Below are 23434 nucleotides of genomic sequence, written 5' to 3'. Positions count from 1 at the left end.
GGAATACGATCTCCTTCTCCAGGTGCAGGGGAAAGCCTTGGCCCACAGTCGCCGTGTGCTCCTACTGCACCCTCGCCTGGTTATGCAAGTAGTAGCTCCTGGCACCTTGCCCCCATAATCGATCTGTGTGTGAGGGTGGATGTGTCGGCACTAGACCACGGCCATCGCCCTTCTGTCCCTGACCTCTGGGCAACCTGTACCTTGATCAGGTACTTGAGGTTGCCGTAGGGATCAGTCGTGGTGCTCCCAGACTCCACAGGTAGCTGATCAGGGCCAATGTACTTTGGCAGCTTTAGCTTTCAGTTGCCTGTGGGAGCAAGAGGGGGGCTTGATGGAGGTTCAGAGAGGCTTGACAGAAGGCAGGGGGGCAAGCCCAGGGCTGTCCTGTGGCATACTGTTCCTCCTGTCTGGTGTGCTCCTGGTGTCTGCCAGGACGGAAGGTGAGAGGCTCTTGGTCTAGATTGAAGCCTCAGGATATATTCCTGTGTTGACAAGTTCCTGCCCCCAAGCCTGCCCCTCCAGACTGGTACCCTGCCCCAGCTGTCCAGGTGGTGGCCCACAGGGCCACATTGGTAGGGACTCAGACCAGGACCTCCTGGAACCTGAGGCTAAGGATAGGTTGACTCTGACCTGGGCTTCCCTTTCCCTTGATGATTGAAGTCAGCCCCTGCCCTCAGCTCCTGCAGCTCCAGCACCCTCAGAGCTGGGGACCAAGATCGTGTCAGCTCCACCGCCACCAAGATGCTCTGAGATAGCAGGGTGGTCCACAGGCATAGGGCATTGGGGGAACAAAGTGGAAGAAAGCAGAGGTGAATGCCCACATACGCTAAGATAGGTATGGACTGCTTAAGCATAAAAGTAACCGAGAAATCAATGGGAAAGCCCCCCAAATATGACAACATTACACTGAGTCAAAAATTTAAAATAACAGGCAAACTACAAACTTGGGAAAGTGTTTGCCACAAATATGACAGGAAAGGTCAATGTGCTTAATATGTAAACAGCACTTATAAATCAATAAGAAAAATACTTTTCTAGAAAATGAACAAGAGACTCTGGGAGGCAATAAACAAAAAAAAATTAAAGCATTAAAAAATTCTAATCTCACCAGTCAGAAAAGAAATAATGTAAAACAATAATAAATATCATTTTCCATTTTAAAGATGGGAAATGTCTTTTAAATGATTAATGGATAGCCCTGGCTGGTTCAGTTGGTTGGAGCGTCATCCCATACACCAAAAGTTTGCAGGTCCAATCCCCGGGTCTGGACGCGTTTGGGAAACAACTTTCCTTCCTTCCTTCCTTCCTTCCTTCCTTCCTTTTTATCACCCATCTTTCAACATTTATGAAGAGCTAAAGGTGTGCCAGGTATTGGCCTGGGCACTGTGGGCTGATGTGTCAATAAGACCCGGTCCCAGGAGAAGTCCACTCTTGGGAGCTTGCAAACAAGCAAATCGACAGTTCTGGCCCTGAGTGAGCAAACTGAGATGGGGGAGCCCGGAGGCCCGAAGCTAGCCTGAGGGCTGGGGTATCGGGCAGAATGCCCAGGAAACAGCAGGGCTTGCTTTGAAAACACGTAGCAGGATTAGGCCTGCAAAGGGAAGGGGGCCTTATGACAGGGGGAACAGCATGTGCAAAGCCACAGATTCGCTCAGCTGCAGGACTCCCCGCAAGGGTGAGGGGGGATACGGGGGGGCTCCAAGCAGAGGAGAGATTGGCTGCAGGGGGGAGGTGGCTTGTAGGGGTGAGCCTGGGGAAGGGAAGCAAGGGGGGGCAGGTGAGGGGCAGAGGCCTGACCTAGGGCAGGGAGGGGGCGTGAAGAGTGTGTTAGCGTCCAGAGAGGCTGCTTAAAGTTATGGTTAGAGTGGCTCAAAACAACAGAAATTTATTCTTTTACAGTTCTGGAGGTGAGAGGTCTGATATCAAGGTGTTAGCAGCGCCATGTTCCCACTGAAAGTTTAGGTAGAATCCTTCCTTGCCTCTTCCAACTTCTGGAAGTGCCTGTTGACTTGGCTTGCAGCTGCCCCATACCGATCTCTGCCCTTATTTACTTGGCATGGTCCCCGTGTGTCTGTCTTCACATAGCATTTCCACTGCTTATAAAAACACTGGCCATATTGGAGTATGGCTCACCCTCATGACCTCATCTTGATTACATGCACAAAACCTGAATTTCCAAATAAGGTCAGTTGGTCAGTTATAGGGAACTGGGGAGGTTGGCACTTGAACATATCTTTTTAGGGGATACAGTTCAACCCATAACATAGAGGAACAGGTGAGGTTGTCCCACTGAATTTCTCCCCCCGGGGGTGGGGGGCAGCCCCGTCAGACCTACATGTGACTGGTCACCGTGGGTGACCCCAGCTAGACAGAAATGTCGGGACTGACCAAGACCAAATTTGGAGCCATGGCGCCCCCTGCTGCCCAGTGTAGCAAGAGCAGCCTGGTTCCTGCAAGCTACAAGCAGCAGAGATCCTTGGAGACCTCATACATTTTTTTTCTTTTGTTTTTTAGAATCTTGTCATTTATTTTCATATCTACCTTCCCTATAAATGGATCTCTTTTTTAAAAACGGACTTTAAGGAATCACAAAATTGATGACTAATGGTTTTCATATTTCAAATTACATATTTCTTTAATTTTCTTAAAATAAGTATATACTATTTGGAATTCACACACACAAATGATTAAGAATAATAACTCCAATGCAGACTCATTCCTACCCATCCTGAACCACAACAGTCTGTAGAAATAATAAGCCCAAACCATCGACATTGATAATCAAATGAACATCCAAGGTCAACAGCACGGCTGCTGGTCTGACCAGCACACCTTGGAGCTGACCACGGAGCCACATTTCCCAGCCTCTGAAGTCCCTGAGAAAGGGCCATACGGGCTCCTCAGCCAACTCTCGCTGTGACCAGTGGCTGAGAGCTCCCTCTAATGGCAACATGGGTTTTCTTTACTGATGGGCGCTGAAGACAGCACCCTTAAACACCTGCAGGAAGTCAGACTAAAGGCAAGCCTGGATTTAATGAGAAGGCAGATGATAGGGCAGTTCTGCAACTTGCTGCGAATGAGCCATGGTGAATATTATTATAAAGATGCAAGGAACTGGGCAGGGAAGGAAGCAAACGGTGGTGGTGGCAGACTGTCTTAAAATTCTTTATAAGGCCAAGATAGACTTAAATACGAGCTAAATTTAGATATAAATAAGAGGCAATTAAGAAGTTAGACCTTAAGTGGTCTCTAGGGTATCAAAACTCACCCTGGAGGTGACAAGGGTTCCTGTACAAATTTGTGGGTCTCTGAGATACTGAGCACTTAAAGACTATGCTAATCAATGGTTTAAATGAATATAGATGTTAAAATGCGCGCATCCTAATAACCTCCTTCACGTGATCTGTTAAGAAGCTGGTATGCACAGTACTGTTTGAAATTCTGCCTCAGTAAGTATCTCACCATCTTCAGCGCAGAAATAGTATGACCCAGACTGATCATCCTTGTTTACCAAAACCACTTCCAACCTGGAAGATAAGGAATCACCACCACCAGGGAGAAGAGGAAGAACAGATTTCCATCATTTTTCCCCCAAAGCCGTCTGGGAGAATGGTATCATCACCAGCCTCCTGTGCACCTAGGAGACAGCACTAAATGGCACAAAGTTGTCCATATGTACAAGTTCAGGTCCAGCCACCCAAAGGCAAGAACGGGCCTTTTCCGGTGCCCTGCCAGGCCTTGTACAAGCAGCCTGGTGCCCAGCTCTGCCCAGCCGTGTCTTCAGTCTCAGATGAGGAGTCAATTAGGACAAGTCCAGTTGGAAAGAGGCCCCAGGAGAGGCTTCTTAGATTTGAGAGCAACTTTTTCAGCATAAAACAATTGGATTAAAAAGAAAGGCCCTCGAGTCCCAACTTTCATCTGCTGAAGCTGATTAAATTTAAAGACCAAACGTGATCTTTTAACACTTGACCCACAGCCATAGAAGAGAACTAAGCATCCCGTGGTCAAGGGATGGGAACAACCATGGGGCTGTGACCAGAGGCAGGCAGACCCCACCGGCCGGGTCCCCCACCCCCAAGGTCATCACTAGGAGAGGATCGACGTGTGGCTCCAATATCTGGTTACATTTGCAACCCCGCTGACCAGCCTTCCTTCCTCCTTGGCATGTTTTTGTGGCTCTACTCTCCCCATTTTTTTTATCCAGATTCCAACAACCAGGTCCTTGAAGAATTTTTTCTGAGGAGTCAACTGTATTCTTTGTTTCAATGGCATACAACGTTTTCCCTGCTGCTTTAGAAAATAAAACACAACATATGATTAAGCATACAGCAGACTAGGGTAAAACTAGGTCGTGTAGCTTAAAGAAGGGACTTAAATTTACTGAAAGCACATCCACAAATTATACAGGAGACAGTTTGCTACATAAGGGCACTGCTGTTTGCAGCCACAAAACCACACCAGCCTTCAAGCTCCTTCCCTCATTAAAAACAGCAGTTCGTTTTTCGATAGAGTTTAAGTTGGGGGTGTAGTTTCTCTTTACATGTTTCCTCAGTTTCTCTTGCTCCAGTTTTCTCTGATGCTCCAGGAAGTTTGTGATTATAATCTGTTGTGATGTAAGGTATTATCCCTTTCAGCCCGTGCTCTTGAAGACACATTGTGGACTGGAAATGGCTCTGACCAGCAAACAATTCATACTTCTTAGCTCTTCCGGGGGCACAGGAGTGAGAACGGGTAAAGCCTCTTCTTCACGTCAGTCCTTCTACAAACTCTGAACTCCACATAATTGCAGATTGGAGTCTGAGCCAGCAGGATGGACCCATTTGCACATCCTCTGACGTCATCCAGGATCTGGCAAAGACCAGCCCAGCTGGCATTCTCAGCATGCAGTACGCGGGCAGGAGTCACACTGGCATGAATGATCCAGAGGGCAATTGCTTGGGAAGGGACCTGATAGAATGTCAGACTACGTGAGGCATGAGTGGTTTTGGCCCTGGGGGTTGCAGCTGGCCAAGGTTACCTAACACGGCCTGTCACAGAGAGCTCTGTTACCCGAGTCTCTGGTGCTTGGAGTTTTTTCTAAACACTAAGTCCAGCTGGAAGTGCATCAGTTTACGTCCAGCGAACACCATCAGACTCTTTTCTTTGTCAGCAAATTCCAATTTCTCTGCAAATTCGGCCAGGTGGAAACTTTTGTTTCTGGTTTTGGATTTGCTTTTTGTGTACAGGCCGTCGCTGTCGCCGACACAGTCGGAGGAGAGGTTTGGCGTCTGTTTCCCTCAGCCAGACCCGAACTGAACACCGTGGCTGGGAGGCAGCGATCTGATCGGATCCGTGAGGAGCACAAGTCCATCTGTCGCCCGGCCCGTTGCGCTGCAGATAAAAAGGGACTCTGTCTTGTAGGAGCTGAACACATACTTTATCATCTTATTGTAATTCTTATAGTTGCTTTTACAAACAGGTTTCCTGAAATATACCTTTTTTTTCGTTTTTGTGGTGTCCTCTGGTGGGTGAAAAGGTGGTCCTAGAATTGGTTCTGTAATATTAAGTCAAGAAACGCAACCGGGAGGGGTAAATTCTGTCTGTCCCAGGTCACATTCCAAATAGTCAACACAGGAGAACTATTTAACAACTGGTGAATCGGGTGTCTACTCAATGTTGCTTTTCCAGCGTCCTGAGATCCATAAACCAGAATCATAGGGCAGAATGACAACATCACAAGAGACTTCGACTAACTTCAGGGCTTAAACAAAGGCCGTATTTCCGCCCCCTCCTCTTTTCTCATGCCGACAGACCCGAGGCCAAAAATGCTCGGTTAATTTAGAGAGTGGGACTCTCTTGCAGGAAAATGTAAAATAAACGTGGATGGCTGATGATGAAGTTTACAGTGGAGGTTTTCAGATTTTCTAGCTTCACAAAGGAACCCAGATGAGAAAAATTCTTCATCAACCAACATCTGTCAACCCGGTTAAGATGAGATCTGAGCAAAGTTTGGGCTTCCCTTTCATCCCCTTGCTTTTCTCAGGATCGAGTCATGCGCTGCACTGATAGTGAGCTGAGAGCGGGTGCAGGAAGATGAGACATCCCAGGAAGGCCGACCTTGGCTAATGGTAAAATCGAACACCTCCACGCGGCCATAAAGGCAAGTCACTGGACAGATACCCCTAAAAGTAAAACTGTGCTCAAGCAGCCGCAGCGGCAGCAACACGAGGACAGGCCAGGTTCCCTCTGGCGAGATGCGGAGGCCTCGGGGCAGGGTCCTCATCAGGGTCAGGCTGAGGACCCCGGTCCAGGCAGCCCCCTCCTGCCAGTCCGCGCATGGCTGCCCCACAGCAGCCATCACTGCAGCCTCCTTGGGCCGCACCTTCCCGGGGTCCTGAGCCCAGCACAGGGGCAGGAGGATGAGAATGATGGGGGCCTTACGGGCTCCCATCCAAGGGGAGCAGCAGGGCCCTTGCTTGGGCGCAGCAGCGAGTGTCCCATGCTGGCTCAGAGACCTCAGGCTTTTTCTGCCACAAAGAGCCTCAGTCCTGAGGTTGAGGTGGCCAACTGGAATGGTGCTGAAGACCTAGAGGCCGCGAGGACCAGCCTTGGCATCTGGTTGACCTGGTTTTGCATCCTGTGTCTATGGCGGCCTGGCTGGGTGACCCTGCTCTGATTGCTCAGCCTCTCTGTTTCAGCCGCCTCCTGAGCGAGCAAAGGGGATTGTGTGCACGTTCCCACAGGGCACAGGGCTGGGCACAGAGTGATCGCACAGTACCTGCAACTACTGCCTATGACGGGATTAATTATGTTAATAAATGAGTTAGTAACTATAGGAAATGCTAATGAAGCAACATATTCTTAGCATCTACTACCTGCCAGATTTGGATCCCTAAGGGCCTGGAAGTGCCAGGATTAATAATAATAATGTGATCACACACACATATATATATATATATTTTAAAAAGCTCATAGATATGGAGAACAGATTGGTGGTTGCCAGAGGGGAGGTGGGGGATAGGAGAAATGGGTGAATTGTTTTTTTAGTTTAAATAAATTTACTTTAAAAACTAATATATAATAATATTATTATTATTGGCATTTCTAGGCCCTTATTTGTCCAAGGAAATATAATTTCAGGGTTCCCACAAACCCACCCAGGATGTTACTGTATTGCACTACGTCACATCTCTCTCTAATTAATAAAAGGGAAAGAATATTATTTCATGAATTTGAGGTCACTAACATCTTTTCCTGAGAATAGTCTTAAGCTATTGCCAGTTTTATGTATTTATTCATTTTTGCTTAGTTCTCTCCATATGGATTAAATGAAGGCTTCAAAGGCATCCTTATTTCCTGCTGGCAAAGAACACTAATGAGGGTACAGGCAATGAAGTGGGGTCTGACTGCTCCCAGGCTGACCCCCTGTCCTGGTGGCCCAGAACTGAGGAGTTTCCTAGGATGTCAGGCTAAAACTGGGACGGTCTCAGGAAACAGACCCTTGGTCACCCTAACCCCTTCCCGCCCTGCCTGGGCCAGAAGCTCACTGCCAGGGGAAAGACTGACTGAAGCCCAGGGAGGGGTTAAGAGTTGATTGATCTGGCTTTGCATTCTGGCTTTGGCACTAATTAGCTGTGCGACCTTGGGTAGGTCACTTAACCTCTCTGAGCTTTGGTCTATATAACAGGAGTGTGGCAAATATTCTAATAAGGTGTGTGAATACTTGTCTTGCAGCCTGGAACAAACAGGTCTCCAGTAGAGTCACACTGTGGTTTCTGTCTTTCACATCTGGCTGCTGGCCCCTGGTTAGAGACCCAGGAGTCCCAGAAAGGGCCTCTGCCCCCCTGGGGAGACTGAAGGAGGCAGGTGGTTGGAATGGATGTGTCCCCACTCTGATGGTCATACCAGATGTGCCTTGGTTGCTTGGTGCCTCTCTGGACAGGAGCCCAGGCCAGCTTGCTGAGTGCTGTATGGCTGGGGCCAGCTCAGGGCTGGGGGGCACAGCAGAGAGCTGATGAATACCAAATAGTTTTTGGTTAATAAACTGAGCCTAGGGCAGAAGGGGGAAACTCAGGGCCATGGGGATCACAAGCAGAAGGTGAGGCAGGCTGGAGTGGCCAGTGGGGACTAAGGGACAGGTGGATATGGGGTAAACAGGCTCTGGAGGTGGAAGGGGTTTAGGGTTCCAGGGGGATGGGTTAGTTCTGGGTTTGATGCGTGACCTTGGGCAAGTCCCTTCCCCTCTCAGAATGTCAGTTCCCATGTCTGCAAAATGGGAGCATTACTGTGCCTGCCTCAAAGGGTTACTGTAAGAATGAGATTGTGCAAGAAACTTGTAGCCTAGGCCCGGGGCCTGCTGCTCAACGTCCCACAGAGGGCGCCCCAACTCCCTGTCACACACACACATACTTGGACTCTATCCCCGTGTGGCTGTACACTCTGCATGATCCAGTTCCTGCTCCAGTCCTATCACTCACTTGCTGTGTGATCTTGGGCAAATGACTTTCCCTCTCTGAGCTGCCTTCCTTATCTCTAGCATGAGATAATAACAGTCCCCATGTCATTAAGTTTTGATGAAGATGAGCTGAGATAATGCCCACAAAGCACTTAGCCCAGGGCCGGGCACATAACCAGCGTTCAGCTGGAGTAAGCAACTGGTACAGTCCCCTGGAGGATCTCTCTCTCTCTCTCTCTCTCTCTCTCTCTCACACACACACACACACACACAATTTTCCAGGTCCTGGTAGCTTGTGGGAGTCCTTCAACCACACAGGGCTTCAGTATGTAGCAGAACAAATTTTGGTGCACACCAAATCCTTGCCACACCATGGGACTCTGTCCCACAAAAACATTCACACAGGCACCAACCATGCTCTCTCGTGGACCCCCGTCCCCACAGTCACCCCTGACCTGGGCGCCGGCAGTCACCACGACTGAGGCTGATTAACAAAAACACAACATCAAATGCCTTTACTTCTGAAGTCTCCCCTTTCAGGGAAGGCAGGAAGTAGAAACAAGAAAGGGGATTTAATTTTAAAAACTATAATTAATCAAACGCTGATCTCAGGCCCTCTCTGCATGCCTTGGGCCCAGTCCTGGCCAGCTGCATCCCTACGGCAGCCCCACCTTACCTCGGGGACCGAGGTGGCACCAGGAGGGGAACCGGGAGGGCCAGCAGGTTCCTGCCTGGCCCCTCCTCCTCAAGCGAGCAGGCTGAGGGGCCACTGGGGGGCAGGATGTTACCACTGCAGAAAGTCTCGAACGAGCTTCCAGAGCTTGGTGATCCAGAGGTTGACGCCGAGGTCCATCAGGTACTGGATCTCGGGCGTGAGCATGCGACGGCAGAGCTGTGCGTGTCGCTGCCCAATGCTCTTCTTGAGGTTGTAGCCCAGGATGGACTTGGCGCCCAGCGGCTGCCAGGGCTGCATGGCTGAGTCCTGGATGGCAGCGGCATCCACAGCGTGGCCCCCGTCGATGCAGATGCGTCGCATGTGCTCATTGGCACGTCGCAGGGCAGCCACCTCTCGGGCCATGCGCTCCCGCCCGAACGCTTCCACCTTTTGCCAGAAGCTGGCATTGAAGTGGCGGTAGAGGCGGGCATCCAGCACATTCCAGGCCGTGGCACGCCGGTACAGCTCACCCGACAGGCGGGGCACGGCCGAGGCCCGGCGTGCATTGAGCTTGAAGTAGAGCACGTCCTCCAGCTCCCAGCACAGCAGGTCCTTGAGTAGCACCAGTGACTCGTCAAAGTACTCCTGCAGGAGCACCAGGTGGAAGCGGCGCTCCACCTCCAGGATGTGTTCCTGCACCTGCGGGCTGCTGGGGTCCAGGCCGCTGTCGTAGCCCAGGTCGAAGAAGAGCAGGTTGCGGAGGTAGTGGGCGTTGTAGCCGTTGGGGTCATAGTAGCGGTCAGGGTCCTGCAGGAACTCGGCCAGCTTGTCTCGGCCTGACAGCTTCCAGGTGAAGGGCACCACCGAGCCGAAGTAGTGGAAGGAGGACTCGAAGAGGCGGGCGGGGTCACGGAGCACGGTGATGAAGGTGGCGTTGGGCGGCACTAGGCCCCGGACCTCCTCGTAGTGGAAGCGCATGTGGTTGCAGATGATGTTGAAGCAGGCCCCGGGCCGGTAGTCCTGCACCAGGGTGCGGGCGAAGAAGGCCGGGTAGTCGAAGTCGTTGCGGCCATTGGGGAAGGCGAACTTGAGCCCGTGCTTCTGGCCGAAGCGGAACAGGATGTTGAGCAGCGTGCTACTGGCGGTCTTGTGTGTCTTCATGAACACGATGTCGCGCCGTGGCTGGCACCCTCCAGACGAGCCGTTAGCGGTGGTGGCCGTCTCTGGCTCAGCCGGGGCCGGGGAGCAGGATGCTACACCTTCCGGGGTCCTGCTGGGCACAGAGTGGTGGGGAGAGCCTCAGTGGCTGCGGCCTGGTGCCAGAACCTCAGGCCCTGGCCTCTGGACAGCGGGTTTGTAGGGGACACTGGGGTGGGGGAGGAAGCCAGGATGGGGGCCAGACGGGCCTTCATCCAGGCTGCAATGCCTGGGCCGGCGTTTGGCCTGTCCCACCTCACGTTCCTCATCTATGAAATGAGGAACACGGCAGACTCTATCCGTGAGGTCGGTGTGAGGGCAGAGTGAGAGGACACGCTAGTTCTTGTCTCACCTGTAGCCACTGCGTCCTTGTACATTTATCGGGAATTGTCATTCGGTTGAACCACAGGAAATTTTGTAGGCCAAAAATGGTCAATTTTTGATGAGAAATGTCAGTTATCAGTAATTTCTTCTAGTTCAACTTAATGCCACCTAACTAAGGGCACGGGCTGTGCCAGGCCTGGGCTGAGCAGCCGCATGGGGAAGTGCGATAGCCTCATGGTTAGGAGCCAGGCTTGGAGGCTAACAGACCCCAGTTTGAATGGGGGCCCTGTGCCAGCTGAGTGCTCTTGGACAAGCCACCCCCACCTCCCAGCCCCACTGGAGCCTCAGACAATGCCAATCCAAGCCCTGCACACAGACGGCGCTATCTGATTCTCATGCCGCGCAAGGCAGGCTCTGTTGTTATACCCGCTTCATGGGTGAGGACACTGAGACCCAGGGTACACAGTGAGTTCTGTCCTCAGTGGAATTTCTGCCCAGCATAGCACGGTGCAGGGTGTCCCCTCACCCCGCCCCCACCCCTTGGTCGCCCAGGAGGGCCACTCACACAGAGGGCAGGCCAGCGTGCAGCGGGGGTACTGCATACGAGTACAGCAGCAGCAGGAAGCTGGTGAAGAGTGCTCCCAGCACCAGCCCCTTGGCCATGGACTCCCAGCGTTTCCTCTGAGGCAGCGGCATCTCAGACACCTGCGGGGAGCAAAGGGCAGAGCAAGCATCAGAAAGCGGGCCCCAAGGAGTGCCCACCACTGCCCCAGGCCCAGCAGGGTTGAGGGGCAGCCTTCGGTATTGGGCCCTGCCTCCGCCAGCTCTGTGGCCCCCCAGCAGGTCCAGGCAGAGAGATAACCACGTGGAGAGACACGGTGAAGGGCTGCAGACAGATGGTAAAGCCGACACAGGGCCAAGCTGGAGAGTGGGGCAGAGAGAAGTTTCTAATGCCTGGTTCAGTGTTACTTTTTAAGCTGAGTGGGGAGTGGGTACATGGGTGTTCATTAGTTCACTTTCTACACCGTTTTTGGCTTCACTGAAATCGTTCACTAAAAAGGAAATGAAGACCCTGTCCCGTTGCCCGTCCCCCCAGGCTTGGGGCCAGGGCTGCCTACAGGGAGAGGGAGAGGCTATGAATCCCACACCTCTCAAAAGCTCAGCCATTCCCACCGTCCCCTGTGCCGCCCTTCCTGGCTGCCCAGTGATGAGCTGAGGCTCCTGGGCTCTTGACTGGCCGCTGAGTCTGTAGGGGAGGCAGGAAGACACCGAGGCTCAGAGTGAGGGAGGCGAGTGCTCAGGCCACACAGCCAGCCAGGCCCCGGCGCACACACCACCTCTCCTCCAGTTGCCAGCAGGCAGGGCTGCCCAGGTAAATTTGAATTTCAGATAAACAACAAAATCGATTTTAGTATAAGTCTGTCCCAAATATTACACTAAAAATTATTCAGTGTTTATCTACAAATTTAATTTAACTGGGTGTCCTGGATTTTTGTTTGGCATTGGTTTCGGGGTGGGGTGGTAACCCTATTAGCGGGGGACTGAGGTATGAGCCTGCTAATGGGTGCGGGAAAGAGCTGGGACTCGGGGGGCCTGCCCACCTCCCCTGGGCTGCAAGGCTAAGGCACAAAACTTTCCACTCCCGTTCTGGCACATGTGGCACGGGGCCCTGGGCCCCTGAGGCCACGAGAGGTCACGGGTGCTGCCCCATAACTACACGCATTGGCACGTCATCACTTCCCCTGGGGGCAGAGGCCAAATAACCTGCCTGGAGGAGAACCCCACATACTTCCTCCTGGAAAAGTCACTCAAGAGACCCACAGACCCTTCCCGGAGAAGGGGCACTCAGGCCCACTCCACCAGCCACAACAAGCCCTGTGTCCTCTGCTCATCATCCAGAAATGTCCCCACGCAGGAAAGGACATAAAAAAGCGATCAGCAGAGGGAGGATCATACAAGAAGGAACGTGGTCTCCCCCGTGACAATGGCGCATCTCTGTTCACTCAGACGGGCAAGGCAGACGAGGTCGGGTGGACAAGAGTGTGGGCGAGTTTCTGGAGGGCGTTCTGTCAAGGGAGGAAACTACAAGCTCTCCGAATACCAACTATTTTACCGAAACACTTGGGCAAAGTCCCACGTGCAAGAGTGTTCATGGCAGCTTGGTCAGAAAAACAAAAAAGCTGGAAATAACCTTAGCTTGCATCCACAGGGGCTGTTACACAAGTGGCGACCCATTTCCAAAAGGAGTCATTTGTACCCATTTAGAAAAACAAGGCAGGACTAAAGGGCCTGGCTCGAAAGCACACCGTGATTTCCAGAGCACGGAGCCCACAGACGCGCGTACGTGTGAGTAAACACACACGGAGCCCGGACAGAAGCAACTGGGGGGCGGTGTTTTATTAACAGTGGTACCCTCTTCAAAGCCAGGGGAGGGGTACATGCGGAAATATTTTTTCTGTATTTTGCATTTCTGCAATGGTTGCATTTTTTAAAGGGGCATGTATGACCTTCTTGATCAGAAAGACAATCGAATATATTTAATATATTTAAATAATAGATCAGAAAGCTTGTGAGGTGGGGTAAGCCACCTGGGATGGTCTGGTCATGGAGGGGCCCCAGGAGTCTCAGTCACAGGAACCCTTTGGAGCCTCCATTTTCATCTGTAAAATGTGGAGCTGGTAGCCCCTCTCACTGGCTCTTCCTGAGAGAGCCGGGGCAGGCAAAGTGGCTAATACAAAGTAACTAAACACAGAGAGGGTTGGGTTAGCTGCTCCCCTCCTCAGCACCCGGGGATGTCTGGGCCTGTCTCTGTTACCCTCAGGGTGTGCCCCCTGAACAAGGAGTGGCTGCAACGCCCCTCCCCCCCTCCCCCATGTAAAACCTGCACCGTGCCTCAAGTGCCCCCACGGGCCTTCCGTTCCCTGGGGGCCCTGGGGAAAACTAGGCAGAGCCCTAGGTCAGGCCACAGCCTCAGGCGCAGGCCCAAGCCCTGAGCGGGACATTTGAGCCTCAACTTCTCTGACTTTAAAATGGGGAGGGCTTAGGATTCTTGCCATCAGAAAACCCCCAGACCCCCTGCCCCCCACAACCTGAGCAGCCCCACTCACCAGGGTACTTTCTGGAACTCTTGGAAGCTGATGGCAGAAGCTCTGGGGCGAAAGCCAGGCAGTAGGGGGCAGACCAGACTCCAGAGCTATCAATCAGGCTCTGTCTGGCCCCGCCCAGGATGTTCCCCAGCCTCCATCACTGCCTCACTCAGTCACTCATTCATTCTCCCATCTGGGTTTCCTCAAACCGTGCCTGGCCCTGCCAGGGGCCGAGCCCTGGGCCACCGCACCTTCTGGTGTCACTTTTGAGCCCCTAGTATGAGCCAGGTGCTGGGCAGGGGCTCCTCCAGAGCATTTCACTGACTCCACTCAACTATCTTAGGAGGCAGACCCCACTGTCACCCCCATTTTGCAGATGAGGAAACCGAGGCTCTGGAAGGGGATGTGACTTGCCCAGGGTCACTCAGCAAGGCAGGGTTCAGGGCTGGAATTCAAACCCAGGTCTGCCAGCCTCCGACATGCAGCTTCCAGCACTGTGCACGGCAGCCCCTGCCTGATGCGTCCCGGGCCCAGCCCCAAGCCCTGGGGAAGAAGAGTGTGTGCAGCTGGAAGTTCCACCACAGAAGGCTGCGGTGTGGCTGTAGACCTCTGTCGCAGCAGCGCGGCAGGGTCTGGCCTCTGTGGGCTGGGCCAGGGCGGCCAGGATGAAGAGTGGGGAAGCAGAGAGGGCCCTGGTGGCTAGTCCCTCCTGTCTCAGCAGCATGAGACATCCAAGGTTGGTGGTTCCCTTCCTGCCTGGCCGCTGCGAACTTGGGCACATGGCTCACCCTCTCCGAGTCTCAAGTCTCCTGTGTACAATGGACACACAACAGCAAGGTCAGGGAAGACAGTGCCCTTAGTGACCCCAGGCAGAGCCCTGGGTAAACTGAGGCCCAGAGGTGGGCTGGCTGGTGGGGAAATAGTTATGAGGCTATGAGATTTCAATGAGAGAAGGCATGTGCACAGGCGGAGATCAATACGTATTAATGATTATTATCACTGTTGACCAGGCCCCGCTGCAGGCAAGCCCAATGGTGATTCAGCCCCGAACTCTCCGAGCCTGGCACCTGGTGAATGTTTGATAAATGAACCCTCGGGACCCTCAGGGCAGAACGTGGCCAGGGGTAACATATGTGTGAGAGCCACATGTGTCCGTCTCACATGGGAAAGTCACACGGAACCAGCACTTTGGGGCCACGGTCCTGGGTTTGAATCCCAGCTGTTGTTCCCTTGCTGTCTGCCTTAGGCAAGTCTGTGCCTTAATTTCTCCTCCCACATGATGATACGAACTCTCCCTTCATCACAGGGCGGTGTGCAGACCCTCTGCCTCCCGCAAGGAAAGGGCCTGGCACAAGGCTGGCACAGAGCAGACACTCACTGAGCCCGGGCTGCCGCCACTGTTAACATCATCATTACTGTCACCCTCCCAGGGCCCCAGTCACGGCCCTTCGAGGTAGATGCCCACTTACCCACAATGGAGGGTTACAGGCCACTGACATCCCCAGGTCTAAAGCCACGGGATCCTGCAGACAGTCTCAGTGTGGCCCGAGCCTCACAGCCTCCAGTCTGGAAGGCAGTGCAGCAGGAAGGCTGAGGCTCAGAGAGGGCAGGGCCACCCTCAAGGTCACACAGCACGGAAGTAGCAGAGGCAGGACTACAACATGGGTCTCCTTTCTCTGCCTACAGTGGTAACAGTCCCAAGGCAGACGGTCCCCCTTCCCTAGTCCATCCCATCTATTCGTGCCCTTCTGGTTACCCCGGCCCTCCATCCGTGCCCATGGCTGGCCCCAGGCAGGCCCAGCAATCCTCCAGTTTGACTAGACCAGCACCCTCCAGAAAACGAAGGAGAAATCGGACTGACCCCCCACGGCGTGCACACAGACAAATGAAGCCAGGATGGCAAGCTTCCTGTCAGACAGCATCACCACCAGGCAGCTCTTGGTCCCAGGGTGTCCTGCTCCCCCAGGGACCTCTGTGCAGGGGCAGAGGAAGACGCACTTACCTTGGCTCTTGACTGGCTACCCCTTTCCTCTCCCTGCCTGAGCCACGTCTGACTCCCAGGCTGCCTCTGCGGTCACTGGGAAACAGGAACGCTCCAATGACACCCAGTAGTGTGCTGGCTGGCTCCCTCCCACTTAAGGGGTGTGAATATTCATGAGTTCCCTCCCTGGGGATAGCAGGTGGCATGTCCCTGTACCCTGCAGGTATACCCTCTGCCCCCTGGGTGGCCCCTGACCTTCTCTGGACCTCAGCAGCTGGGCAGCTCCTTCATCCAAGGGCTCAGCAAGGTCCCTGGTGTCCTTGGGCCAAGGACACAAGCAGCCGCAGAGCCCTGCAGAGAGCCCAGGATAGGCTCGAAGGCCTCGGGAGTGACAAGGAGGCAACTGGAGTGGGGAGGCGAATTGCTCCTTGAACCACAGCTCGTTTACCCCTGCCCTGTGCATCAAGCACCGCTGTTACCCCACTCCCCAGGTGAAGAAACCAAGGCTCAGACAGGTGAGCTCACTTGTCCAAGGTCACACAGTTAGCAGAGGGCGGACAGCCGGACAGAGTTCAAACGCGGACTTGCCAAACTCCAGGGCTCAGAGATGCCGAGGCATGACCAGAGAAAGGTCTGTTTAAACTCTGGGGCAGCCCAGTCACGGAGCAAATCACCCCAGAAGGCCTCCTTGAGGGCAGCTCCTGACCAGGGCTGGGAGGATGGGCCTGATGACATTTCACCTCTCTGAGCTCCAAATCCTTCGTCACAGAGGTACCAGTACAGAACCCTGCCTGTCCTGCCTCCACCTGTGTGAGGGATGGTGGCACAGGTCACCCTGGATGAGCCTGGAGGGATTTGGGCCAATCAAGGATGCTAATGATCCTTCCTGAGGTCTCAACAGGAAGAGGCAGTTTTAGGGTGCTTGGCCCTAGACCAGAGGGTACCTCGGGCTCGGCGCAAGCGCTGGAACCTCTCACACCCCACTCTTAGCTGGGTTTAGGTCTGCTCTCTCTCAGCTTTGCCCACAGACAAAAGTGCTTGGGAAAGCCCCCTGCATCCTCCCTTCAACAATGATGCCCATAGCCCCCAGCATGGCCCAGGCGCAGGGCTCTCGGTACCCAAGTGTCAGCATCAATTAATAAAAATCATTATCCCACACTGAGCACTTTAATAGGCTGAGCCGCTGCCAGCCCCTCCCAGGGAGCAGCAGGCATCTGACACTTTGCTATGATCTCTCTGCCCCCAAAGCCCCGCCCAGCTTGGGAGCAGCCCCCCATCCCCAAGCACCCATGAGATACCAGAGCTTACAGGACCATGAGGAAGGCCCAGAGCCCTGATCTGAGTGCTGATTGGGACCAGGCACAGGCAGAGTCGTTTCCTCTTTCCTGGATTTAGAGAGCTTGAAGGTGGATGTGTGGGATGAGTCTGGGCAGAGCTGGCATCAAACAGCCAGGATGGTGGTTTATGAACATGGATTGTGGACCACAGTCCAGTCCCACATTCAGGACTTTCCATGCCTCATGCACCCCCATCATCCTCTCAAGAGGTCCCTGTTATCACCCCCACTTTATAGAGAAGGGAGCTGAGGCTCAGGGGTGGGGGAGTGACAAGCCCAGTGTCACACGGGGTTAACAACCTCATCCGGGTGGGAGTGGAGCTCAAGCTCTTGAACAGGAGGCAAGCTCATGGGTGAGGCTAAGAAGAGCCACGTGAAGCAAAGCTTTCCCGAGTAGGGAGCAGTTAATGCAGAACCTGCACCTCCAGCCCCGCCAGGGAGGAGGGCTCTTCCCCGCGTGACATCATCTCTAGCTGGTTCTTTTATTTTTTAAGATTTTATTTATTTATTTTTAGAGAGAGGAGAAGGGAGGGAGAAAGAGGGGGAGTGAAATATCAATGTATGGTTGCCTCTTGCACACCCCCTACTGGGGACATGGCCTGCAACCCAGGCATGTGCCCTGGCTAAGAATGGAACCAGTGATGCTTTGGTTCCCAGGCCTGTGATTAATCCACTGAGCTACACCAGCCAGGGCTGGTTCTTAATTATAACAACAGTCCATGCTCACTGAAAAAAAAGAAAAAACTTTGGACAATTACAGAAAAATGTAAAGATGACAATGAAAAGAGCTCCATCCCCAGACATTTTGTTCCTGTCTATATATGCACATAGATGATTGGAGGGTTCTCTTTTGGAAAGCTAATTTTGTTTAACGTGCTTTTTTCTCACACATCGAAGGACTGTAGACATTGTTTTGTGACCGCAGTGAGTTTAAATTGATCTGTCCCGCAGGTATGCGCTGGGCACCTGCACTGTGCCCACCACTGGGGCTCACGACGCCAGGTGCACAGAGCTGGGGCTCACAGAGAGAGGAGCAGACGCCTGCAGGTGCCGTGATGGAGGACACTTTGGCGGGGCTGTGGGAACACAGACTAAATACTTGATCCAGCCTGGAAGGTGGGAGGGACAGGCTCAGGGAGGCTTCCTGGGGTGGGAGTCTTCAGGGGCAGAAGCTGCTGTTATGTTTTCCAATTTCCAAAGGCAATCAGTTCTTTTTTCCCCTGGGTGCATGGCTGAAGTACGTTTCCCATCCTCCCCTGCCGTTCAGTGTCCTCGTGACTGAATTCTGGCCCAGGGACTGTGAGCATAATGACAGCTGATGGGTAAATGGGCAGAACTTCTGTGGTCTTTCCCCTCCACTGGATGAATGGGGATGGCGTCTAAGGATCTGGAAGTGGGAGGGGCGATAAGATGGGAGGAGCCTGGGTCTCTACATCACTGCTCACCAAACACCGGATTCGATTTTATGAAAATGACAACTAAACTGCAATTGTGTTTAGCCTTTCAAACTTGGGGCTTGTCTGTTACAGCAGCTGGCATTAACTATGCATCTGTTACCCTAAAATGAGTCAGGCAGGAAACAAAGCATGTGCAAAGGACCAAGGCAATTGAGAACGTAATGAATGCTTAGCCTGGCTGGAGAGTCCAGTATACGTGCATGTCAGGGGTTGTGGGGCAGGCAGGGAAGACTAGAGGCACAGCTAGAAAGGGGGCAGGGGCAGGAAGGACATGCAGGGCCTCGGGAAGCATGCTAAGGAATCTGGCCCAGGTCCTGTGGGCAATGTGGGGCCCTGGGAGCGTCTTCAGCAGAGGAGTGAGGAGGTAAGATTGCCATCAGGCTGCTAGACAGAAAATTAACCACAGGGGTGGGAGTGGGAGAAGCAGGCAGGCCTTGACGATGGCTGTTCTGGCTGTCTAGGTGTGAAATCACCCGAACCAACAATGACTCTGGGAATGGACTGGAACCATGGCATGGGCAACATTTGGTGGGTGATGGGAGGTGGAGAATGGGAGGGAAGAATCCCCGTTGGGGTCGCTGGCTGGGGGTGGAGCTAGTCCCTGAGTGGGGGACACTAAGAAAGGAGCAGATTTAGCATAGGGTTGAATGGGCAATGTCACTTTTAGTTCAGGACACGTCGAGTCTCGACAATGCGTGAGATGCTTGCATACTGTGCAAAGAGCACTGGGACCCCTGCTGGGAGCGCAAGAGGAAGATCTCAGGGGACAGAGACTGGGGACCATGTGCACAGAGGTGGGAACTGAGGTCAGAGGAGCAGACAGAGTGACCAGGGAGGCTGAGGGAGGAGAAGAACTTGCACTTGAGAGCAGGAAGGGGGTAGATCTCCCTGGGGAGACACAGATAAAAGGCCCCTGAAGCCACTGGCTGCAGAGCATCCTGTGGAACCACCGTCCCCAGGAGTCGTTCCGCACTGTTTGCACACAGGAACAGCACTCTGGCAGAGAAAGTGGCGGGACGAGTATCCTAGGGCTGTTCCTAGGACACTCTCCTGGGGACACTGGAGGAGACTTTTAAGAGCAGAGCAAGATGACACATTTGACAGCAACTATTATAGTCCTACAAGTGCCCATCCTCAGATCCAGCAACTCCACCTGTGGGAATTTGTTCCAAGAAGATAATCTTGCACAAGATCTCAGATGGAGCATAAAGATGTCTGTTGCGGTATTATTTAGAAAAGGCAAAATTTAGAGACCAACTAAATGTGCAACAATAGAAAACAGTTAAAAATATTAAGTGACATTCACCCCATGGTCTATTATGTACTCATTAAAATGATATGTTCACAACAGATAATAAAATGAAATATATATACACATATATGTATAAACATACACACACATGTAATTTTGTTTTACAAACAGCCTGAATTACTTGGGGAAAAAGGTAAAACAAAAGATGAGGATATTTCCATTTTGAAAAGCTACATTCTGGCTGTAGGAGGAGGGAGAAGCGGCTGGTTTGAACCATGCCCCACCGTGCTGTGTGACCATGGTAGGCACGCTGCCCTCTCTGAACCTCAGTGTCCTCAAATGGGGAAGAGGCAACAGGGCCCGGGACAGAGAGGAGGCTGGGAAGCACGGGCTGCGCAGGTGAAGGTTCAGACAGGAGAGGTTGACCCTCTGACCAGGAGCACTTGGTGCAGAGACTTGCAAGGATCTGGAAGCTTCCTCATTCTGAGCCCCTCTGGAATGTGTTGCTGGAGTAAAGAGGGCAAGATCGCCACGACCGGCGCTTCAGCTGGACCCCTACTTGCTGGCTCCCAGGACCATGTCCACACTGTCAGCCCCGGCATGCTGCTCCTACTGCCCCCTTCATGCGGGGAATGGCTGCCAGCTGGGTCCCAGGCCTGACTACAAAGAGGCCAATGTTCTTTGATGATTCAGAAAGCTATTTTTGATCTTGCAGGGTCACCTATCTCTACCTTTTCAAATGGCAACCACATCTGTGACCCCTATAGGCCCTCCCAGCGTCGCCTGCTAGTCCATGCGGCAGGTGAGAAAACTGAGGCTCAGGAACGTGTGGAGGGGCTAAATGTCAAAGTCAGAACTAGAAGTAAGCTCATAGCTCTTCTCCACTGCCTTGTCTGGGCACATTCACCACCTCTCCTGATGGCACCCTGTCACCCCAAAGCGGCTCTAATTGTGGAGTGACAAAACATAGGTTAACTGAAAAGTCAATCACTTCTTTATTGGCTCCAAAATTACTGAGAACCCTGGAGGTGAGTATGGGGGAGCTGGTAATATCATTCTCTGTACCTTCTAGCATGACTGAAATGTTTTTTAAAGGAATGTCACACCCCTGTTTGCATAAAAACAGGAAACAATGTAAAGGGTTTTCAAAGGTGCTGGGCACTTGCTATGCACAATGCCCTGAATCCACCCACCTGCCTCTCTGCTCCTGCAGGGGCTGAAATGCCCTGGCTATGCATCCCCGCCCCACCGCTCCCCAGCTGGGCCACCTTGGGCAAGTGACTTCCCCTCTCTGAGCCTGTTTCCTAAAAAATGGGGATCCTGCAGCCCTTTCAGGGGCTTGCTGTGAAGACCAAATGGGACGAGGCACACACAGCTGTTTGCACACACCTCAGAGAGCACTGTCATCTCCCCTAGATGCCCCTGGCAGGAGAAGCAGGACCTGCCAGTGCAGACTCCTGAAGGCTGCCCTTCCTACCAAGGGCACCCGTATTCCCAGGCTCCAGACCCAAGGTCCCTAATCCCTAGATTTTGTATCTGAGGAAATTGAGGCACAGGTAGGGAAGGACTCACCTAAGGTCACATGGCAAGTCAGGACACCTCTGGGACCAGGTGTGGGGGTGCCCAACCATACCTCACCTTTGCCCTGGAACCAGCAGGAGGAACAGAAGGTATCGTTTGGGATCCCACGACCTCCCAACCATCACTTCTCACCTGGCAATTCCACCAGCACCCTGCCCACTGATCCCATGGGCACCTCTGCTCTGTCCAGTCTTTCCTGCCTGAAGCAGGAGAGGGCTCCTAAAAGGGCTTGTCCACATTCCTCACCTAGCCAAAGCAAAGCAATAAGCCCTTCAAGAGCCTGCTGCCATGCCAGGGATCCCACCATCTGACCACCATTCTCCCAGTTAATCAATCGCCTCTCTCACTGGGGTGGCACACGCAGTCCCTCAGATCCCAGAGAGAGGGAGGGACCAAGGGGAAACACTCCTCCCTCGCTGGGAGACACGAGGGCATTGGACCCAAGCTCTCAAACATCAGACCCGTGCCCATCAGACAAGGGGATGCGCGGGAAGCAGGCAGGCTTCTTCGTCCACAGGGAGCTTCCTTCAGGGAGGGATCTGCCTGAGAGAAGCAGGGCATGAAGCTGCCCCAGGTGGCAGCTGGGAACAGGGCTCTGTTGTCTCTGCTCCCAGAGTAGCAGCCTGCTCACCCTGCGAGTGTCAGGCAGAGCCGGGAACCAGTGAGGCAGGGGGGTGGGACCCTTAGCTGGAAGTTTGGGGAAGCCCAGGAGGCTCCAAGCGGCCAGGACCCCAGAGGGATGCGTAAGTCTTGGGCAGGGCTGGGATCCTGAGGTGCAGGCTGGGGCCAAATTCCTGTGATTTACAGCCACCTTTGAATTATGGGACCTTGGGCAAGTCCCTGAACCTCCTGAGCCTCATTTTCCCCTCAGGATAATGGGGACAGCAGCGATGTCTCCTTTGCAGGGCAAGGCATAGTGCAGCAGCACGGGGGTGCTCTGGCCCAGGCTTGCTCTCAGCCTTACCCTCTCTGGGCCTCAGTTCACCTCCTGATAAAGGGAGAGACTGGATTCTCCCAACTGGACTGTCGTGAAGACTTCCAAGGCACCTGTCACCTTGGCAACCCAGGAGATCAGGTGTCAGGCCCCTCACCTCCCTCCCTCCCACTGATGTGGGTCACTGCATCGAGATGTGCACGCATCCCCTCTCCTGTTCTAGGCAGGTGAGGAGGGGACAGGGTCCCCATTGGGAAGGGGCCACAGTCTCGCTCTGTGCTGTGACCAAAGTGCTGGCTTGGTACCAGGCTCCTTCCTGGGCACTAGTCCAGAAAACGGGGGAACTGTTGGGTTTTCTAGGGGAGTAGGGTTTGTCCCATTCCCACCAAGCCTCTCCTTGGTGGCCTTGGTCCCTCTGTGCTACAGGACAGGGCCTTCCCCAAGCAGAGGGGTTCAATTCCTTACACGGGCCCCCAATCCCTGTTCTGACAGCCCCTCCTTCTGGGAGAGGCCTGGTGGGAAGCGGGGAGATTCCTGGCCCTCCTCCTCCAGAGCAAAGGCTGTTGTGTCCAAGATTAATCATTAACGGACTTCCAGCTCCAGCCCAGCTCCAGCTCCACCCATCCCACGTCCAGCGACTGGGACAACCCTGAAAATGGGGACCCAGGGGAAGATACCAAAGGCAGGATGAGAACCAGCCTGCGCCATCCTGGCCCCAGCCCACCCACCCGCCGCTGTCAGCAGGAACCCGGCCCCTGGAGCTGCAGTGTAGCACTCCCATATCACTGAGGTCTGAGAGTCTGGGCGGTGCGGTCCCGGTTGGGAGGTTGGGATGGTGTGGGTCGGGACCCAAGGGAGTAGACAGAGATAGAGTGACAGCTGGCAGTGGGTGCTGGGCCCCCAGGACGTACCTTGTCCCCGTTCTCCTCGGGCTTGGCGTGATGGTTCGGCCCGGGCCGCGCCGCCCGGGCGCTTACTAGGCTGCGGGGCGTACCCGCCGGAGCCTCCTGCTCCGCGGGGTCTGAGCCATGCTCCCGCCCCGCCCCCCGATGCCGCTGCGCGGGCTCCAGCCAGGTGCGGCTGTCAGCCTCACCCAGCCCCCTGCACCGCGGCCAATGGGCACTCCGGACCCTAGTCCCCTCCCGACCCTTCCACGCGGGCCCAGGATGCACAGAGGCCGCATTCAGCGTGTCCCGG

The 23434-nt window shown here is 53.7% G+C and overlaps 1 protein-coding gene and 1 pseudogene across 2 annotated transcripts; both read right to left on the bottom strand.

The window, feature by feature from the left end:
* Positions 1–2639: 2639 nt before the first annotated feature.
* Positions 2640–8016, bottom strand: LOC128781440 (polynucleotide 5'-hydroxyl-kinase NOL9-like; annotated as a pseudogene).
* Positions 8017–8797: 781 nt separating this feature from the next.
* GAL3ST1 (galactose-3-O-sulfotransferase 1) lies at positions 8798–15948 on the bottom strand. 2 transcript variants are annotated; one of them, XM_024567213.4, is made up of 4 exons: positions 15933–15948; positions 15699–15773; positions 11176–11315; positions 8798–10362 (listed from the first exon to the last, which is right to left on the bottom strand). In XM_024567213.4, exons 3-4 carry the CDS (start codon positions 11304–11306, stop codon positions 9219–9221), a joined length of 1275 nt encoding a protein of 424 aa, XP_024422981.1. In that variant the 5' UTR covers positions 11307–11315; positions 15699–15773; positions 15933–15948; the 3' UTR covers positions 8798–9218. The 2 variants fall into 2 exon arrangements, with proteins under 2 accessions (XP_024422981.1, XP_024422983.1); XM_024567215.4 differs by having other exon boundaries at positions 8925–10359; positions 15933–15947.
* Between the last annotated feature and the right edge of the window lie 7486 nt (positions 15949–23434).

This window comes from Desmodus rotundus, chromosome 7 (genome assembly GCF_022682495.2).
Source record: "Desmodus rotundus isolate HL8 chromosome 7, HLdesRot8A.1, whole genome shotgun sequence".
NCBI lineage: Eukaryota > Metazoa > Chordata > Mammalia > Chiroptera > Phyllostomidae > Desmodus > Desmodus rotundus.
This window is presented reverse-complemented; position numbering and strand designations above follow the sequence as displayed.

Excerpts from the sequence above, each read along its gene's own strand:
- GAL3ST1 (XM_024567213.4), bottom strand. The coding sequence starts at position 11,306 with ATGCCGCTGCCTCAGAGGAAACGCTGGGAGTCCATGGCCAAGGGGCTG. Across the intron at positions 10,363-11,175 it reads CACGCTGGCCTGCCCTCTGT|CAGGACCCCGGAAGGTGTAG; the intron begins GTGAGTGGCCCT and ends CTCTGTGCCCAG.